Below are 13,796 nucleotides of genomic sequence, written 5' to 3'. Positions count from 1 at the left end.
GAATATACACTTACAGTCTGAAGCTGTTTTATGTACAGTCCCCAATGACTTGCTGAAATTGAACAGTGAGCTAAATATAGAGGTGGGATTCCTGTATTTCTCTCATGATATAAATAAGGATGCCAGTGTAATTTTGTCACTCACAGGCTCAAAATAAGTCATTAAAGCTCATTTGTGTATTGGCTTTGGCTCATCAACTCAGCCTCGACTCGGAGTTGTAATTTTAGAAGTAATAAGTTTTTATCATACTAGCTCCTTCCCCAGAGTCCCTCAGTGGTGCAAACAGTTAACGCACTCAGCTGCTAACCAAAAGGTGGGTGGTTCCAGTCCACCCAGAGGCCCCTCAAAAGAAAGGCCTGGTGATCTACTTCTGAAAGTCAGCCACTGGAAACCCACAGAGCACAGTTTCACTCTGACACTTACAGGGTCACCGTGAGTCAGAATCAATTTGATGACAACTGGTTTTATCTCCTTCCCAAGCATCAGAAGGGAGATCTCAAAAATCGCTCCTACCCATACCTCCTTTCGGTCATGCTTTACTCCTGGTAAAATTTGCTATAAGTCTCAGGAGAGATAAGCACACATCTAAGAGTGTCCCCTCCCCCCAGGAGCCAGAACCAACATACTTCTGTCCTACATGGTGATCACAAATGCATGGAACCCCATAAGTAAAAGAGCATGTATGCATTGAACAAATTAAATAAGAATTAAACTATTATACAGTAGCTTCTTTGACATAAACTCTTCAATCAGATAACCTAGAACTAGAATGAGTTTAATGGCGCCTGGGTGGCACAAGTGGTGTGCAACCAACTGCTAATCAAAAGGTTGGCAGTTGGAACCTACGGTGTGGTTCCACCAAAGAAAGACCTGGCAAACTGCTTCAGTAAAATTATTGCCGAGAAAACTCTGTGGAACAGCTCTACTTTGTAACACATGGGGCTTCCATGAGTCAGAATCGACTCAGTGGCAATGGTGTTTTTTAAAAGGTTCCTGAAGTCTTCTAAAAATTATGAAGTGGAAAAGTACAAAAAAATTGGAAAATCTAAGACTGCCTCATGAGATCAGAGTTTGGAATTCAGAAGAACCAAAAATCATAAAATGTTGCAGCTGGAAGGGACCCCAAAGACTTCCTCTAGGTGTCAAAATGGAAATAAAAATATTCTGAAACCATATTACCCCGTAATAATATGATTATTTATCACCCATGGGAAGTCTCTGCACTTCTCTCTGCCTCCTCTCCCCCCAGGATAAAATTAATGTCCCGTTGGCTCTGTTTCTTGCCATTTGTTCATACTTCTGTGGCACATATCACATTGTATTATAACCATTTATTCATGCATCTGTTTCTCCCCTTTATACCCCAGATCTGGAAGAGTAAAGATGGTTACTTGTCTTTTTACCCCTAATAACCAGTTGCTGTCAAGTCGATTCCGACTCATGGTGACCCCCTGTGTGTCAGAGTAGAACTGTGCTCCATAGGGTTTTCAATGGCTTATTTTTCAGAAGTGGATTGCCAGGCCTTTCTTTCAAGGCACCTTTGGGTGGACTTGAACCTCCAGCTTTCCAGGTAGCAGCCGAGCAGGTTAACTATTTGCACCACCCAGGGACTCCTTACCCCTAATACCTAATTGTTAATCCAAATGACTAAGTATTATATTATGCCATAGACTAAACCAAAATACTTTGGGATTTAGTACCCACTTTTTTAATTAATTACTGGCAGTTCCAATCCACCAGCCACTCCTTGGAAACCCTACGGGGTAGTTCTCCTCTGCCCTATAAGGTCACTGTGAGTCGGAATTGACTCAACGGCAACAGGTTTGATTTGGTTTTTTTTAATTACTGGAACGCTGAGGCAGAATTGAGGAATGTCTTATTATCCTGCAGGCAGTTTTGCCACTGCTTGAAGGGTAATAACTGGGTGGTATTTTTGGCACCAGGGGAAAGTGATTAATCCCATGTGCTATATTCTGTAACTATCTAAAAAAAAAGAAAAAAATTTTTTTTTCCACTATCTACCGTGGCTAAATTCCGACTTGTCATTATTTGTCATTTTTAGTGGAAGCAAGCAGTTTCCTCAACTGTCCTTGGAAAAGTAATAGTTCAACCAGATCAGAATTTCACAGGATTGATTGTTGGTGTTGTCTCGATATCAATAATACTCCTATTATTACTCGGGCTTTTCCTGTGGCTGAAAAAGAGAAAGCAAATTAAAGGTGCATTTTTATTTTACTATTTCTTATTTTAAGAAGTTACCTTAAGAATATGGTCATTATAGTGTAAAATTGTCAGAGATATGTGTATGCTGTCTTATATGTGATCCATAAAACCATGAGTTCTTGACACTGGGTCAGGGTCTCCTGGGACCCATGATAGCCACGTCTTTAACAAGCTCTTTCTTTCTCTCTGTTTTAAGATCTGGGCAGTGAATTAGTTCGCTATGATGCAAGAGTACACACTCCTCATTTGGATAGGCTTGTAAGTGCCCGAAGTGTAAGCCCAACTACAGAAATGGTTTCAAATGAATCGGTAGACTACCGAGCTACTTTTCCAGAAGGTATATTTCAGTTTGTTGTTCTGAGAAATACCTATACATATTCCTCAGTGGGTTATAGCATTGGTGTCTTTTTTGTTTTTTTTGCCTTTATATTTTTATAAAAACATGAAAGAAGTATTTACCTCTGGCCAAAGAAGTATTTAAATTGGCACAGAATTACATGCCTCATTTTAAAATGGGCCCATGTATCTTATATTTTTAGAGACTTTAAGCTCTCTTCTCACAAAAAGGTTAATTTTAAACTCATTTGAGCGAATATAATGTGTTTATCATCTGAGTGCAAATATTAAGAAATTGTGAAATTCTTTAACAACCCAGGAAGAGTTAAGATACAAAACTTAGGCTTATCTAAATATAAATTGGCACTGCTACATTTTTTACCCGTTGAACCCCAAACTTTACGTTGTGCTTTTAGTGCTCCTTCGAAGCACTCTCAATGAACTATTAGTACACAGCCTTTTACCCACAACATTCCAAGACTTGAATACATTTTGAGCCTTATCCAAGAAAAACCTTCAATTATGCTATTAAAAAAAAGCAGGGGGGGTTGGCCAATGTCGTCTGCTTTGCAAAACACTTGGCCAAATAATCATCAGGTTAACTGGAGCATTTCTCATTGTTTCGTTTCAAGTCTCCCGGTAAAAGCAAAATGTCTGTATTGTATCAGGTCCATTATCTTTAGAAGTTACAGGACGTGAGTCAAGTACAAGCATTTCCCTAGTTGAATATTTACCATTGGACAAATAAAATGAGTCACAGACAGTTGAGGATACTGGAAAAGTTAGAAGTTGCGCATCAAAACAAGTACAAGAGCAAAGAGGCACTTCACATTTTAACTTTTTCAGCACTCACTGCCTCTTACTTTTGGAAGCTCATGTTAGTTCTACAGGGATACATGTTGTAAATGTTCTTTGTCCACATGACTCCATTTACCTTTAAAAAGCTGTGCCCTTCAAAACATGGACAGATCAAATCCAGTTTATCATTCTGAAATTTAGATTCTAGTTATTACATTATATACCCATATAATAGCTCTAAGCTGAGACAACTAAAATTCATGTATGTTTTTTTAAAATCTTACCTAATCTTTTAACCTTCTGGTTCATCAAACTTCTGTCGTCATTGCTAAGATGCTTGAGTTTCATCTCTTTTCTAAACTGACCCTACTCTCTGGAGACATGGAAAGGTAAAACAGGCAAAAGAGGGCTATGCAGAGAGAAGAATGAGGAAAACACAGCCAGCACCTAATGAAGAGGCAACTACAGAGCTTGTTTCTTTACCTGGTGGGGACAGCCTTCTTACCAGTCTTTTAATGTAGACCTAGAATTCTCCACAGTGTTACACCAAGGCCACACACTGATGGGTTAGATGGGTTTGTGTGCATGTTTTAACTCAGCTGAAGGGTCAAGCAGGACTTCCCATGCTGGAAGACTTTTCTGAGTCACCCCAAGGATGTCCTCCATCTCTGCACCATTAAGAATTTAGAACCCTGATCTCCAGGTGCAAGGGACTAGAAGTGACAATAAAGGAATTGTGCTTGGCATAACTTATTTGCATTTTCATTCCCCTGGGAAAGGTTTGGGAAACATGAATCCTTGGGATTGAAGGAACAGGCACCCAGCTAGGATCCCTCATCCACCTTACATTTTATGTTCTCACCTGACATTCTCTAGCCTTCATTTAAGGTTACCGCTCATGTATTTCCAGCTAGTGACTCTTCTGACAGTAGGGGGTCCCAGATGCTTTTGTGGAACTGCCATTGGTATTTACTGCCCTGGCCAAGCTGATTTGTTATTAACTGAAACGCCAGCTGCGGAAAATACTAAAATGATTAAGTGGGGCTAGAGATAGTTAAGGTACCATGAACTATCTCTTTATGCCCCTCTCAAGTTCTGATTTCCCTGCTTATTTGCAAACAAACAGTATTATCTATTGGTGCCAATAGGGACCTCTCCCACGATCCCCTCCACTTCCTCACAGTACATATTAACACCCTGCCTAGGCTTGCTTCTAGCCGGTCACTGCTGTGAAGTCCTTTCCTTGACAGCCGTGGATTCCTGGTGGAAAGGGCAAAGCAACTGGTGCCTTCTCTGCCCTATATGGTATCAATTCGCTGTCACCACCACAATTCCTTACCCACAGTGGAGATACCAAATCTTCAAAGAAATGAAAAGACTACTCCTTGGCAAAGGAAAACCTTTCCTGCAACTCTTACAGAGCTTAGGTTGTAAAGATCAACCTATAAGGAATGCCCATCACTTTCCAACTGCCCTTCATGAAGCTATGGGGACGTCACACTAGCCCAATTCTAACCTGCGTTCTCTAAACAGCAATAACACTATCTGGTACCATTACCACATGATGGAGAATTTATCACTATGTGAAAGGTTTTCAGTTCTAGAAGTCAGCCATTATATATTTCTAACCCTGTCTAGCTAGCAACGTATATATATATTTCACTATATATTTTTTCTTTGACCAAGAATCCATATAGGTTTTGAGCAATACTAATAAATTCTATTAATAAACACTAGTCTCTCAAGGGGCCTCATTTTCATTTCCTTATATTGAGCTGTATTTTTGTGAGATAAGGCAGTTGTTTGACCGCCTTGCTGCTGCTTATCTTAAGAATATACTATATGCAGATAAACCTCAACCCTGGCTATTTCTTGTTTATAGAAAGTAAAAATTCTAAGGAACTGTACAGAGTACAATGACTTTCAAAATTAATGCTTAACCCAGTGCCGTCGAGTCAATCTATTCTGACTCATAGCGACCCCATATGACAGAGTAGAACTGCCCCACAAAGTTTTCAAGGAGTGCCTGGTGGGTTTGAACTGGTTAGCAGCTGTAGCACTTAACCACTATGGCACCAGGGTTTCCAATGCTTAGTCTTCTAAAAAGAAATTTTACAAATACTTTTTTTAAAACACTTGTACATATAAGCCAGTCTGTTTTTCCCAACTTACTGTCTTTTTTCGTTAAACCAGTTCCCTTGTGAAGGCTCTCGCTAGCCTTGTTCAGTGACATAACGGCCAGTTCCTTAATTTTAAAATTTAGGCTTCATTATTAATTCAAATTGCTGCCCTTGTGGCAGTCCCCACTAAGTAAAGTCTCAGTACGGTTTTCTAATAATTTTGCTTTATCTCACAGACCAGTTTCCTAACTCATCTCAGAATGGATCATGCCGACAAGTGCAGTACCCTCTGACGGACATGTCCCCCATTCTAACTAATGGGGACTCTGATAGCTCCATTCCATTACTGCAAAATAACGTCCACATTGACCTCAGTGCTCTAAATCCAGAGCTGGTCCAAGCAGTCCAGCATGTTGTAATCGGGCCGAGCAGCCTGATTGTGCATTTCAATGAAGTCATAGGAAGAGGTAAGTATTTCCACTCAGCCTTTTGTTAAATAAAGGTTTCCCAGTGAGCATTTTATCTTCTGCCTTTGCAGATTAGGAATTTAGACAATGGCAAAAGCCACTGACAGCAGTGATAACAAGTGCGCTGGGTTTCTGTTCTGCAGAAATGCAGCCCTGCAGCCTAGTTTGCTGTTTTTCCCCCCCCAGACTATCGCCCTAAGATACCCTTTGAACTTGGAATTGAAGCTACTTCTGTAGGTCACCTTTCAGCCAAATAATAAATTGGCTTATAAAATAAACAGTATCACCTGTGAGTAATGTGCTTCCTTAGACCATGAACTATATGAGACCAAATGGTCAACAGTTACCCAAAGCAAAGATGAGAGGGCAAGGAGGGAAAGGGAAACTAGACCAGTGGAAACAGAACAAACAGAATGGAAATAATGAGAAGGCTGACACTTTGTAAAAATCATAACCAATGGCAGAGAACAATTTGTATAAAAATTGTTAAAGGGGAACCGAATTTGCTGCGTAAACGTTCGCCTAAAACACAATAAAATATTATTCAAAAAAAAGAAAAGAAATGCAGCCCTGCAAATCCTACTTATAGGGACTTGCCCCTGTGCAGTTGGGCAATTTGATAATCTCCCTAACATGTTAGGAATAAATGACATTCCTTCCCCACCTTTTTCACAGTGGCAACTCTAGTTTCTTGGAAAGTGCCATGTGTTCCCTTTTAAAAATCGTTCTTTTAAATTCCAGCATTTTCCCTCATATCTCCCTCCAGTCTTGCTTTACCCTGAGAACAGTGGCTGACGCTGTGCAGTCCTGGCTTATAGCAGCTTGTGCACTGCTGGACAGCATCAGAAGACGGGGAATTTATAGCATTGCCATGATCTGAAGCAGCATATATCATCCTACAAAGCACTCTCATTTCTTCACACGGGGAGAAATGAATATTTGTAATAAGCCCTCTAGATCAGCAATAACAGCTAGCATAAACAGTATTTGAGAAAATATTTAGCAGGAAAAGAAAACCAACCAGAAGGGAAAGCTGTAGCTAGGAAATGAACTCCAGTCTTCCCTTTTTCTTCTAAAAAGCTTCTACCCTTATTACTGAATAGCCCCTGATCCATTTTATTCTGTGCTGGCTGCCAGGGGCGGCATAGCATCTGCCATCGTGATGCCCAAAAAGGCGTTGGGATGATTCGCCTTCTGTGAACACGAAGCCTTTTTGTTTTCCTGTGGTCGCAGCCACGCGTTCCTCCACCACTCTCTCCAGATCTCAACCTTTCACATGCTTCTCCTTCACTAATACGGGGTCACTGTTAACAAACAGTTTTCCATGTCTGACATCAGAGTAATACATGGATCCATTACCAGCCTATAAATCCTAGTAATTGCACCAGTTTTAGGGTGCATGACCTCACTAATTACATTCTAATTCTACACATTGTAAAATTAGAGTTTTTTGGTTTTGACCACGAAAGGTGCAACGATGACAGTTATTTCTTAATGATTCTCTTCTTAGAAATATTAACTATTATTATATGTGTTTCCCCAGTAGAATGTGAGCACTCAAGAGCAGAGGTCTCATTTTATTCATATTGCATTACAAAAGGGTAGCCTAGTGCTTGACACACATACCCCAGGCACTTGGGGAGTCTTGGCTGGCTGGCTGGCTGGTTGGCTGGATTAATGAATGAATGACTTACACAGCCATCAGACATTTGGCACCTCTGGGGAAAATTATTGCCACTGGGTAGAAGGCTGCCACTGGGAAAGTGATGAGGCTAAGGCCAGAGAGAACTGTATGAAATAAGTCAGAGTGAATTTGCTTCGTGTGGGCAACTTCCTTCCCATTTCTACCCGTCCGAATTACATATTAACCAGTGACTAGTGGGGGCAATCCTTATTCTATAATGTTAGTCTTATTTCTAATAGTAACATTTATTATTTCATCTCAGTTTATTGGAATAATAGGGAGGTTAGTTTCTTATATTTCTTCATCTGAGTAAAACTTTACTTTCATTTTTAAAAGGTATTAATTGATCCTTAAAAATAATAAATTTCTTTTATGAGACTGTTGTTAGTCCTATTTTTAGGGTTCCCACTGCGGTTGGATATTTTATCGTACACCCACTCCTCACTTATCGACGTGGCTAGGTTCCAAAGACCAGGTCATTATGCAAAAATTGGTGTTATGCAAAAATGGAGGACGACCACATCAGATCACAAAATGAAGGATGACTACATCATTACGTAGCTAGCTGCTAAATTATGTCAATACACAACTGCCAAATCACTGAGAATCATGGCCCAGGCAAGCTGACACATCACCCTAACTATCACAGCCAGCCTTACTCTCGACTCGCACCTCGGTGTTTGTTACCACCAGATGTATGTCGTTAATGTGCAAAATAGTGGGATAGTAAATGTTTTACTATTGTCATAAATGCAAAATGTCAGATAACAAGATAGTAAGTAAGAAGTAGGTGTATTAGCCTTTAATAGCAGTCATATCACTTATAGTTTTTACCATGTATTAAAGAATCATATTGCTTATATTTTGGGGTGGTAGGTATGTAATCATTTACATACTTTCACAAACACACACACACACAGTTGAATTCTTAATCAGAAAGTATGAAAAATAATGTACTTTTTTATCATATAGAAAATTAAAGAAAACGATCATAAAGGGCTTAATAATCATTGCATAATTAAATGGTTAAGCAGTAACTACTAGTCAAAAGGTTGGCAGTTCGAACACACCCAGAGGCACTTCAGAAGGCAGGTCTGGAGACCTGGTTCCAAAAGATCATAGCCTGGAAAACTGTATGGAGTGCAGTTCTACTCTGCAGACGTGGGACCACCACGAGTCAGAATAGACTCCATGGTAAAATAACAACAACAATTAAAAGTAATGCAACAGATATCTATACAATGGAATATTATTCAACCATTAGAGAAGTGAAGTTTTGATACAACATGGATGAATCTTAAAAACATTATGCTGAGTGAAATAAGGCAGACACAGAAGGGCAAATCTCATAGGATCCCACTGATATGAAATATCCAGAAGAGGCAAATTCATAGAGTCAAAAGTTTATCAGTGGTTACCAGGGGCTGAGGAGGGGGCAAGCAGGGAGTTATTGCTTAAGGGGTACTGAGTTTCTCTTCAGAGGGATGGAAAACATTTGGAAATGGATAGTGGTGACGGTTGCGCAACACGGTGAATGTAATTCCTGTCACTGAATCGTACCCTTTAAAATGGTTGAAATGGTAAATGCTCTGTTATATATATTTTACCACAATATTTAAAAGAAAAAAAAAAAACATTTTAAAAAGAAAATAAAAACAAGTAATGCAACACTAACCAAGTTCCCTCTTTCACATAGGGCATTTTGGGTGTGTTTATCATGGAACTTTGTTGGACAATGGTGACAAGAAAATTCACTGTGCTGTGAAATCCTTAAATAGTAAGTTCCATTTTGTTTAGCAGTGGAGTACACTTCTGTGGTTTGCAAACTAATAAATAGTTTATAATAAAATGTTGATTTACACTTTCCCTTGAGGAATACTCAGCTACTGCTGGAATTACAGGTCTCACCCTGAAACCTCATGTGATCTAAATTGTTATTGAAATGTTTTCTCTGAAGTTATCCCTCAGAGTCCTCACAAGTCAGGGTGTAGGAAAAATGAGGTTTTTGGATGAGCTGAGTATCATTTAATTGTGTTTGGCTTATAATATTTGTTTTGCAAATGACATTTCTGGAAACTATTGGAAGCATGTTGGCACATAACAGTAGTAATGACTCATTTTACCCAGAGGCATTACTATAATTATTTTTTAACCACAATCCCCATTAAAAAGATAAAAAATGAAATAAGACAAACAGGAGAAAAATACGTGGGCATAAAATTGAAAAACAGCGTGGCAGTACCTCATTTATCCTCATTTTTGGGGGAATGAGGTATTCCACGTAAGTGAATTTCCTAAATAACTAAAGCTTACCCCTTTTAATGTTAAAACATTTTTAAAAAGTTGCATACTCTGTCTAAGAAAGAGGGAATGCTTCTAAGCATAAACTAAGTCTTTACTGATGACCCAGAGCTGTAATTATGGCCATAAATTACTATATTGTACAACCCAGTGGACTCCATTTACTGACATTTTCCTGTCTCCACCTATGCTAACTGGTCTCCCATGTCAAGTCAGTGTGCTTGCTTTTTCCACCATTTCTAAATTTCTGCTTATAATGTGCCCAGAAACGTACAGCAGCCTAAAAATGCTAATCAATTATGTTACAAGTTTGTGTAACTTAGAATTATTAAGCTTTAAATACATTAGTGGAAGATTTTCTTGCAGGATACATTATCACCAGAACTATTTCAGCCTTTCTTTATATAAATTTCCATGCCGAACACTGTTGTTATATGATTGATTTTGTTGGAAATCTGACCACAAGGTAATTAAAGGGACAATCTGTATGAAATCTAACTACACACTGTGATGAATTAAGTATGATTGTCAATAAATTTGCCCCAAGAAAGAACAACACTCTGCCAATTATATCCAGGACGACCCTAACACTGAGAAATCTTTCGCTGTCCCTGGTCTGCATTGATATCTACTTGGTCCGTATGGACCTCTGGTGGCTTTTCCAGGTGCAGAATACCTTGCATTTGTAAAAAAAAAAAAAAAAGAAAGAAAGAAAGAAATACCAACACTAGTAATATTGCCAGAGAGATACTGGTCAGATTAATAAATCATAATTGGTTGACTCTTCATCAGTGCTGACTGTATCAGCCCCCAGGTATCGCTAGCTAGAAACAATTGTAACAACAACAACAGAATCTATTTAGGTACCATATGGTGATGAGTCTCCAAATTCTCCTGATCCAGGGTTGACAAACAATTGCCCACTGCCTGTTCACAAATGAAGTTTCCTGGACACAACCATGCATTGTCCAAGGTTGCTTTTGTACTACAATGGCAGAGTTGAGTAGTTACAACAAAGCTCATATGGCCTGCAAAGCTAAACATATTGACTATCTGGCTTTTTCCAGGAAAAAAAAAAAGGTTTTCCCTAGACAATCGCTGCAGAAATGGACTGGCCTGCTTCCCTGTCACCTTTCTGTATTAGACAAAGTGTGGTTCTGCATAAGACAAACTGATTGCTAGACTCTGTCTTGATGGCGATGGGTGTAGATGTTGACCTGAAAGGCACAGCGCAGGGTGACTTCATTCACTCAGATGTACTGTAAAAAGACACTCCAAAGATGAGGTCTCAGGGTAATATTTAGCCCTGTGGTTTAGTTTCATAATAAAGCTAATATCGTCACCTCTGGATTTCTCAGGAATCACTGACATAGGAGAAGTTTCCCAGTTTCTGACTGAGGGAATCATCATGAAAGATTTTAGCCATCCCAACGTTCTCTCGCTCTTGGGAATCTGCCTTCGAAGTGAGGGGTCTCCCCTGGTGGTCCTACCATACATGAAACATGGAGATCTTCGAAATTTCATTAGAAATGAGACTCACGTGAGTATATTACCAAGATTACTAACTGGTGAACTAGCTGTATGTTTACCAGCCTGCCTTTCAAAATATGTGTCCCTTGAACCCTCGCAAAAGCTCTTAGCCAAAAACACCCATGTAAAAGTTGACATTGTTGAAATGTACAGAGGCTGATTCAGTCCACTTTACTTCAGAATCCTCTGGCCTGGTGGGAAAATAAGGATCCTTGGATGGCAGCAATGATTCTTACCTGTCCTGCAAGCAGCCTTGCTCTACCTATAGGTACATTTAGTCATCCTTGAGTGCCTGCTATGTGCCAGAAATTGAGCACAGCACAGGAAAAACAGAGGCAGAGCCAGCCTCAGCTTACATGGAGTTTTACTCTACAATGGAAGACCCTGAGCCATTAATTACAAACGAGCCGCTTACTATTCCTTGAACTTGCCATGCACTCTCCTACCACAGGACCTTTGCACGTGCTATTCCCTCTGCCTAGAACACTCTTCCCCCAAACATCCACCTACCTCATCTCCTTCAGCTTTTTGCCCTAATGTCAACGTCACAGTGAGGCCTTCCTGACCTGCTTAAAATTGCAGCTGACCCACCCCACTCCCAGGCCTTCAGGGTATCTCTTCCCTGCTTTATTTTCCCCCGCCACACTTACTCTCATCTGATACACTAGGCCTGCACACTACAGTACTGTGGCCACAGGCCGCATGTGAAGTGTGACAAGTCCAAAGTGAGATGTGCTGGAAGTGTAGAGTGCATCCCAGGTTTTGAATATTTAGTGTTAGAAAAGGAAGACAGTAAACTATATCATCAGTAATCGTTTATATTGCTAACTTGTTGAAATGAGAATATTTTGGGTATGTTGAGTTGAAATACATATTATGAAAATTAATTTCACATGTTTCTTTTTATTCTGTATGTGGCTGCTAGAAAATTTGAGTTATATATGTGGCTTGCATTATATTCCTATTGGACAGTGCTGCAGTAGGCAATAAACAAATAATAACTATATACGTGTGTAGGTATATGTGTCTATGTGTATACACACACACACACATCCCGTTAGAATGCAAGCTTAGGAGAGTGGGGATTTTTCTGCGTTTTGCTCACTTCTGTAGCTCCAGTAGCTAAAACAGTGTTCAGTGTCTAGGCCCTCAGTAAATATTTGCTGAATGCATGAGCTCAGTGTTACACAAGAGGTTCTCAGGCTCTTGCGAGTAGTTTTCTTAGGTGCCATTTATACCAGGACCTAAAGGGCGAGCAAGCATTGGCAGAGCCAGGGAGGGCGAAGAGAGGAGCCTCAGGCTCTTTCTTGGCCCCTGCTGGCCAGATCTCTGTAGGGCTTAAGTAACTTTACTCTTGATGAGAAACAACTTTTAAATTCCTCAGAGAAAATAAGCTGTAGAAATGTAAAGAAATATCTTGTGCTCAGCCAAAAGGCTCAGATAATTCCTGGCAGTAGATTTTTGCAAGTAAGGTCAATTTTCCAAAGCACAGAACGGCCCTGACAAACCCCACTCTCCCACTTTGACTCTTGCCGTTATCAGATAAGTTAATTTGGTTGGATATGCTCGTTCTCTGCTTTTGGAAGCGGGTATTATCCCCCCAGGGTTAAAGCATGGTAGTATTCTGTACCATGCCTTTCATAACCCAAGGAGTTGGTAACTGATAGCCAGCAGTAACGTGTTGTTTGTGGCCATCAAGTCACCCCTGACTCATGCAGACGCCATGTACGATGGAACAAAACGCTGCCAGGTCCTGCGCCATCCCCACAATTGGCTGTGGATCGCACTGCTGTAATCCGTAGGGTTTTCATTGGCTGATTTTTGGAAGTAGATAGCCCGGCCTTTCTTCCTAGACCGTCTTCGTCTGGAAACTTCACTGAAACCTGCTCAGCATCATAGCAACACCCGAGCCTCCATGGTGGTGGCTGTGCATGAGGTGGATTGGCCAGGAATCGAATTCCCACATAGGAGTCAAGAATTCTAGCACTGAACTACCCCTCAGCACTAACACAGATGTGTCTGAAAGGGAAGCTTGAAACACAAGGAACTGTCCTCTCTACGTGCTGGGTGCATTAGGAGGGCTGCAGCCCTTCTTGCAGGGCCCCACAGTCTGTGTCTCTGCTTCTTGGGCTCACAGACTCAACAGTAACTGCTGAAGAAGAAACACCAGGTTCCTGATGCCACAGTGACATCTATGCAGTGTCAGATATTGTCCTTACCGTTGTTAAAGGCATCCCTCTGTCCATCCAATTTTGTGGCTGGAGTTTGTGGAGAATAAGCTTTCCTGTTCTCTGAGTGGGTCCAAGCCCCAGGAGTTGTGCACTGATACTTCAGCAC

General features: G+C 40.4%; 1 protein-coding gene and 1 long non-coding RNA gene across 11 annotated transcripts in view; one reads left to right on the top strand and one right to left on the bottom strand.

The window, feature by feature from the left end:
- Positions 1 to 13,796, bottom strand: part of LOC111749740 (uncharacterized) — a 121,117-nt gene that overhangs the window by 21,108 nt on the left and 86,213 nt on the right. For 4 of the 9 annotated variants that reach the window (XR_010322611.1, XR_010322613.1, XR_010322615.1 and 1 more), the window contains one exon: positions 1 to 13,796. This exon is cut by the window's left edge and continues 14,690 nt beyond it. The exons of 4 other annotated variants lie outside the window; for them this stretch is intronic. This is a non-coding gene — a long non-coding RNA (uncharacterized LOC111749740). One more of the 9 variants, XR_010322612.1, reaches the window with a different exon arrangement.
- MET (MET proto-oncogene, receptor tyrosine kinase) overlaps positions 1 to 13,796 on the top strand; it is a 94,920-nt gene that overhangs the window by 68,573 nt on the left and 12,551 nt on the right. For both annotated transcript variants that reach the window (XM_023544579.2, XM_023544580.2), the window contains exons 11-16: positions 1 to 82; positions 2,063 to 2,219; positions 2,420 to 2,560; positions 5,714 to 5,944; positions 9,325 to 9,405; positions 11,288 to 11,469. The exon at positions 1 to 82 is cut by the window's left edge and continues 65 nt beyond it. In XM_023544579.2, coding sequence (XP_023400347.1) covers positions 1 to 82; positions 2,063 to 2,219; positions 2,420 to 2,560; positions 5,714 to 5,944; positions 9,325 to 9,405; positions 11,288 to 11,469 — 874 coding nt within the window. The remainder of the gene's footprint in view (positions 83 to 2,062; positions 2,220 to 2,419; positions 2,561 to 5,713; positions 5,945 to 9,324; positions 9,406 to 11,287; positions 11,470 to 13,796) is intronic.

The sequence above is a fragment of the Loxodonta africana genome, chromosome 8 (assembly GCF_030014295.1).
Source record: "Loxodonta africana isolate mLoxAfr1 chromosome 8, mLoxAfr1.hap2, whole genome shotgun sequence".
Taxonomy (NCBI): Eukaryota; Metazoa; Chordata; class Mammalia; order Proboscidea; family Elephantidae; genus Loxodonta; species Loxodonta africana.
This window is presented reverse-complemented; position numbering and strand designations above follow the sequence as displayed.